Source organism: Melopsittacus undulatus, chromosome 3 (assembly GCF_012275295.1).
Source record: "Melopsittacus undulatus isolate bMelUnd1 chromosome 3, bMelUnd1.mat.Z, whole genome shotgun sequence".
NCBI classification, from domain to species: domain Eukaryota; kingdom Metazoa; phylum Chordata; class Aves; order Psittaciformes; family Psittaculidae; genus Melopsittacus; species Melopsittacus undulatus.
Window position 1 is genome coordinate 13,782,652 of NC_047529.1, and position 6,863 is coordinate 13,789,514.

Consider the following 6,863-nt stretch of genomic DNA (forward strand, 5'->3'; position numbering starts at 1 on the left):
CTTTTTCTTCTCCTGGCTTTCGCAGAGCAGTACAGCTCTACACCTGAGCCAAGGCTTCCTGCACCAGCTGAACTGCTGGTTTCAGGTTATAGGCAGAGCATCTCAGGCTGCAGCAAAATTAACTCCAGTATGCCTTGGGTGAGCTTGTCTGGCTGAGAAGCAGTTTCCACTGGCTCCCATGAAACATAGCAGTACCTCAGCACATTGTGCTGTGTAGGAAAGCCAATTGCTTGCAGCAATTGTGAGGAGCTGAAGGGAGAATAATGACATATTTCCACATTCTGGGAACACACTGGGAGTCCTACAAGCTTTCAGGGATGGCTGAAGTGGAAAATGCAGCTTATTGTTTTACCCTGCCTTGTTAGGGATAAATGGATTTTTAGCTCTGAATATGCAAACAACTAAGGGAACTTCCATCTGTGGGGCAGATGAAGTATTAACAACGGGTCTGTGCAGCTCTCCCCAGCTCTCCAGGCCAGCCAGTGCCATATCCTGGTGAATTCCCAGCCCAGCATCATGTTTTGGAAAGGGGGCACCTGTGAGGCTGTTCCCTCCTTGAAGGGAGCTCCTGATTTCTTTGTGGGAGCATTATGCAGCATCTGGGACTGTCCCAGGAGACAACAGCCCCATCTTGGTCCCCCAAGATGCTCTGCAGCATCTCCCCATCTAGCCCTGAACCCTCTGCAAGCTGTCCGGGAGGAATGAGCTGAGCTTGGTACCATGTCCTCAGCCCAAAACCCCAAGTTTTTGGGGACATGAGGCCATCAGGAGACATCTGGCCAGAATGGATGCTGACCTTTCCTGGATGCTGGGGGCTGTGTGCTTGGAATAGAGGGATCCCATTCGTTCTCACACGTTTTCTGCCAGGAGAGGGACCAGCTGCTCCCCTTTCCTATTCCTCAGTGCACAGCCAGGCAAGGATATGGTGAGCCCTGCTCTACAAGCAGCAGCACCTCTAAAATGCAAGGAATGGGGCTTAAAAATGAAAATGAAAACATTTCCTGGGTCATGAAGGCAGTGTTCCCTCCACCACCATAACCCCTTGAGCAGCAGTTTATCCTCAGATGCAATGCTGGGCATCAAGTTGGGGTTGCTAAAGTGAATCATGGATACCAGGTTGGACCTCAAGGATCATTCTGGCCCAACCTTTCTTGGCAAAACATCACCTAGACTAGAGAGATGGGTGCTGCCCCCCATGGGCATTTTACAGAGCCATAGAGGAGAAGGGAGCTCAGCATGGCTCTTCTTAACCACATTTTCCATGCAAGTATTGAAGGCATATTCCAAACCCATAATTTTCCTTCAGAAACACCTGTGGGAAAGCCACCATGAGATACCCCCCGGGTCTCCGAATGGTGACAACATGCCAAGCAGAGGACCAGGATGTCTACCCACACATCCCACTGCAGACCTCCTTCAAGCTGGATGGTGGCCGATCCCAGGAGCTGAGCAGGTTTTACCAGGTGAGGACATGGGGGCCTGTGGAGTGGAAGCAGGATGGCCACAGGCTTGTGCTGGGGGCTGGAGGTTGATGACCATTCCCTCACAGTAAAGAACTTCCTCCTTATATCCAACCTAAACTTCCCCTGTCTAAGTTTTAACCCGTTACCCTTTGTCCTATCACTACAGTCCCTAATGAATAGTCCCTCACCAGCATCCCTATAGGCCCCCTTCAGATACTGGAAGGCTGCTATGAGGTCTCTACGCAGCCTTCTCTTCTCCAGGCTGAACAGCCCCAATTTTCTCAGCCTGTCTTCATACAGGAGGAAGCTGTGAATGCTCCATCCCTGGAAGTGTTCAGGTTGGACAGTCTTGGGCAACATAGTCTAGTGTGAGGTGTCCCTGCCCATGGCAGGGGGTTTGGAACTGAATGATCCTAAGGTCCTTTCCAACCCTCACTATTCCATGATTCTGCTGCACGCACACAGCAAGGCTCTCTTGCTGTGCCTGAGGCCCATGCACAGGCAGCAGCCAGGTCTGCCCCTTACAGACCCACTGTCTCCAGGGCTGGTGTAACAGAGGGCACAGCACAGGGGGAGGGTCTTGAATGTGACAGAGCTGCAGACAGAGACCTGCCCTGAAATAACTCCACACTTGAGCATCCGGCTGCAGGAGTCCCTGCTGCAGGCACCACACTTGACCCATGCCTTGGCCTGTGTCTTGCTCACAACTTACGATGCGATACAAATACCTTACAAGCAACACAAGCCAAGATGCCAAATTAACACAGATTAAGCACAGATGCTGCTTGTTAATTTGCCTGAGGGTCTGAGGCAAGGCATCTTAGGAGCATGACTGTGACTGGCATTTCTGTATGGGTAGAGCAGGGAGGGGATGACCACATGTGCTTTGCAATAGTAACCCCTGCAGCATTCTGGTGCAAAGAAGACGTGGGGCACTGAACTCAGCTGAAATTCCCAGCTGTTTGCCTTGATCTGCAGCTGGCCCAGCAGCACCGTGATTTTTACCGGGACAGGAGCGGGATGCTGTACATCCATCCCTTCTTTGTGCTGCCCGTGAAGGAAAAGGAGAGATACCCACATCCACTTGACATGTGAGTACCAATGTCACTGCAGATAGTCCCTGGGATGTGGTGGTACCCACTTCCCAGGGCTAGTGGGACTAAACCAGAGAGGTCTTGGGGAGAGCCAGCCTTGCACTGATCCTCCTCTTCTTCACCCAAACCTTCCTTCCTAACAAAAATGAGAGCAGAAGAAACCAGATTAACCTGAAAGGAAAGAGTAGGTGGGCAGAGTGCCAGGTTTTGAGGTTTTTTTCTCAGTTTAGAAATCCCATTTGGTTTGTGTTGTTTTGGGTTGGTTTTTTTTAAGCAAGCAACCTCCTGGCTGTGTGTTTGTTATTCATTTCAAAGCCCTCACAAAGCTCTTTAGCAAACAAACATGTGAGCTGGCCAGAGGTGAGTCCCCTGGGCTGCCCACTGGCCACCCAAGCCATCACAAATAAGCGAGGTCTCCAGGTCACTATGGCTATGAATTGATGGGGTAAACCCAACCCCATCCCATAGCTGCCTCCTGCCTCCCCATAGCTGGGTATGGGCAGTGCTGGGGTTCCTCTCCTCCGAACTGGTGGATCCAATCCTCTGCTATGTGCCTCCACAATATGGGGCCCTGGAGAGGGGAGGAGGATATAGGAACTGAAAGGCGAAAAGAAGACATTACTGAGCAGAGCTCCCCTGTATTCCTTATCCCTCCTGGATCTCCATGTTTGTTCCTCGCAGAAGAGCTGTGGTGGCTCTGAGCAGTCCCCAGATACCTCACTGAGAGTCATAGGGCATCTTCTCTGCCCTGAGATGTCAGGGTGGGTGCTGCAGATTGGACCATGCTAAGTTGCTTCTCAGCATCTCTGGGGCACAGGGGTGGACAGAAGTAGACAGAGCACTGCTGGAATGTGGGTTAGGGAGCTGGATATTTTTCACCACATAGTGGAGATAGAAATAAACTGAAACAGGGGAAGTTCAGGTTAGATAAAAGGAAGAAGTCCTTTACTGTGAGGGTGGTGAGACACTGGAACAGGTTGCAAAAATAAGTGGTAAATATTCCATCCCTGGCAGTATTCACAGCCAGATTTGATAGACCCTTGGGTGACACGTTCTAGTGTGAGGTGTCCCTGACCATGGCGAGGGGGTGGAACTGGATAATTTTCAGGTCCTTTCCAACCCAAACCATTCTGTGGTTCTATGAAATAGTCATAAATAATTTTTATTAAGAATAAAGGGAAAGGAAGTTTTGTGGGGATGTGGAGCAGTGCAGACCCAGCCCAAATTCAGGGGCCAAACTCCTGCAGAGAGACTTTGCATCTCCCCAGTGGGCAAACTTAACTGAGACTGTCTAAGTTCACAACCATGGGCTGTGCATTACTGGCTGTTGTGGCCTGTGGCACAGCCCAGCATCGTGTCCCACCACCCTTTTGAGTGGACACCCATGGCACTGGCAGCCCCCACTGCTCTGCTCAACTCCAGAGGAGCTGAGTGTATTGCTCTCCACTGGTATCCCAGGTTCCCTCTTGCCTTGAGCTCTGAGCACCATAACGGCCCCCTGGGGTGGTTACCCTGGACCTGAAATGGGCTGAAAAGGCACCTGCGATGCCAAGAGTTGAGCTGGGGTGAGAAGCAGCTAGACCCAGCGCCAGCACAAATCCGTGGGTGCCCTCTAGTGCTGCATTCCTGTGCCTCAACAGGAGCGTAAAATCTGACGACAAAAAACCCTCAAACCCTTCTGTTGTCTGTAGAGGTCTCCAGATCAAATATTTCCCTTGTATCTGGCTGGACCTGCCTGTGTTGTAGCTTGTGTCATCGCTGCTCCTGTCAGCTGTGCACCTCGAAATTCAAGGTGCATCCTCCAGTTTCTTACATGTCTACATCTTCTAGATGGTCTCACCTCTGCTACCTGCCATAAGGTAGCTGTATACAATAATAAGATCCCCCTTTGCCTTTTTCTTTTGAGGCTGGACAACCCAGCTCTCTCCCTGTCTTTGTACATAGAACCACAGAATGGTTTGGATTGAAAGGGACCTCAAAGCTCATCCAGTTCCAACCCCCTGCCATAGGCAGGGACACCTTCCACTAGACCAGGTGCTATAAGCCCCATCCAACCTGGCCTTGAACACTGCCAGGGATGGGGCAGCCACAGCTTCCCTGGGCAGCCTGCACCAGTGCACTGCAGACACCAACTGGGGCAGCTGGACTATGCCTCTGCCTCTCTGGCTGCTGTCCTGCTTGCACAGCCCAGGAGGTGGCTGGATCCCCCTTGCCCAGAGATGGGAAGTGATGGTGGTGCTGCAAGCACAGCAGTGAGGTTGGCTATGGACAGATCTGGAAACCTGAGTATGTGCAAAACTTTGTGTGTGGAGCTCTCTGAAGCTGTTTAAAAGATAAGTTCATTGATGGGGATGGAGTACTTCATTTAAGATGTGTGCTGTGGCTGTCCTAGCTGGCTTGTGGTTTCTTATCACACCTTCACTGCCCATCTAATACAAACAGCGGAGCGGGAGATCGTCCTTCACAGAGGCCAGGTTTCATGGGAAGGCAGAGTAATGTGTAGGATGAGAAGGATAGATGAAACTGGATGAAATGAAACAGATGGTGTCAGGGACATGAGCGCATCCCTCTTACAGGAATTTAGCTGGCAGAGGCCAAGGTCAGCGTTGGTGCTGATATGAGCTGTTGTGAGCAAAGCTGGAGGTGATGCCAGCACCTCCTTTCCTTTGGGATCTGCTTTCAAGCCGCAGAGTCACCAGCCCCCGCCTTTGCAGCTGTGCCACAGCTGGCTCAGCGTCCAGTCTTGGACCTCCTCCACTCCAACATGGACCAGGCTTTGAGCTTGATCCCAGATGTACCTCGATGCCAGGTGGCCTTGGGCTGCCCTAGCCACCATCTCCAGACCTACTCCTAACCCTGACTAGCTGCTATGTACCTCTGCTCCTTGCTGCTGAGGAGCTTGCTGTTCCCAGCCCATGACAACAGAAATGATTTTACTTTGACCAGCTCCTGGAGGGACAGGCAACGTGACCCCAAAGCAGCACAAGTGGTGCTGGTGTTGAAAGCGATCTCTATTTTACCTCTATCCCTTCAAACACTTACCCATCCCTATGGTCCCTCCTGATGCAGATATGTGACTGAACCCATGTGGGTAATGTCAATAAGCAGAGCTGTTTGTACATTAGTATTTGTGGCCTGGAGGTCAGGGGTGTTTGCAAACAAGAGAGCACAGCTTGGCCTTGAAGCATCAGTTCTGAATGTGGCATAGGCAAAATCTCCCAATTCTGCCTTTGTTTTCCTTGTGCCTAACAGTAAGCAATACCTGTGCTGATGCAATTGGGGACATCAAGGCTTTGGGTGATGTGCAGACCTCAGGAATATTAGAATCCTTGAATCCTATAATCCCAGGTTGGAAGAGACTTCAAAGATCATCTGGTCCAATCTTTCTAGGCAAAGCACAACCTAGACTAGATGCTCCAGCACCATGTCCAGCTGAATCTTAACAGTGTCCAACACTGGGGAATCCAACTTCTTTTAGTGGGACAATGCAGCAAGCTCGCCTGCTTCTGCAGCTCTACTGGGGTGAGCAGTGCTGCTCTGTGGGTACCCCAGTGCCCTCAAACACACCCCTAGGACTGAGCTCTGCCTGCACCTCTGCATCTGTAACTATTCTTGGTGTTCTGCTGCTCCCCAGCCCACTGCTCAGCGCAAAGACCCACTGGCATTTGAGGCGAGTGTCACCTCTGAACGTTCGAACCTACCAGACTTTCCCCTCAGGGAAGAGAATCAGCACCGAGGAGAGACAGAACCGGAATGCTTATTTCGAGTACCGAGCCTAAGCAGTGGCATCCAGCCTGCCCCTGGTGGAAACCTCATTTTCCAGCTGGGAGAGAAATAATGGCAAAATAAAGGAGAAAGAACTTGCTGTCTCAGTGTCATGAATGAGTTTAGCATCACCTAAAGAATCACCATCAAAGTTATTAGCAAAAGTAGTTTTAATATGAATTTCTAAATAGTGGCCTAACAAAGTCCGATAGCAAGGTTCACTCTATTACTTACTATGTGGATGGAACATACAGAGGAAAATCAAGTTAGAATCAAGCTATAATGATTTACACAAAGACCAGAGATGCAAAAGGGTAGGGAAGACCCTCCCACTGATCATGAGGTTCAGAGCAGATCCCCTTGCTTTAGGTACAGCTAAATCCAGTCTTAGTCTCAGACTAGGTCAATGGTTTGTGTCTCATGGAAGAAATGAAAAGAGTAAGGAAATCCTCCAATTGTGTCGCAAGGTTCAAAGTGGACCCCTTTTTGCTTTCTAAACTCCTGATGAAGTTTAGGTGAAGCTAAAGCCAATCTTGGTCCC

The 6,863-nt window shown here is 50.4% G+C and overlaps 1 protein-coding gene across 1 annotated transcript; it reads left to right on the forward strand.

Annotated features, from left to right (window-relative positions):
* The first annotated feature begins 1,328 nt into the window (after positions 1-1,328).
* CIMIP2C (ciliary microtubule inner protein 2C) lies at positions 1,329-6,336 on the forward strand. Its single transcript, XM_005146463.2, has 3 exons — positions 1,329-1,463; positions 2,442-2,554; positions 6,192-6,336. The coding sequence occupies exons 1-3, from the start codon at positions 1,329-1,331 to the stop codon at positions 6,334-6,336; spliced, it is 393 nt and encodes a 130-aa protein (XP_005146520.2).
* Positions 6,337-6,863: the final 527 nt, after the last annotated feature.

Coding starts and splice junctions, on each gene's coding strand:
- CIMIP2C (XM_005146463.2), top strand. CDS start 1,329: ATGAGATACCCCCCGGGTCTCCGAATGGTGACAACATGCCAAGCAGAG. Junction 1,464..2,441: donor AGCTGAGCAGGTTTTACCAG/GTGAGGACATGG, acceptor CTTGATCTGCAG/CTGGCCCAGCAGCACCGTGA. Junction 2,555..6,191: donor TACCCACATCCACTTGACAT/GTGAGTACCAAT, acceptor GCTGCTCCCCAG/CCCACTGCTCAGCGCAAAGA.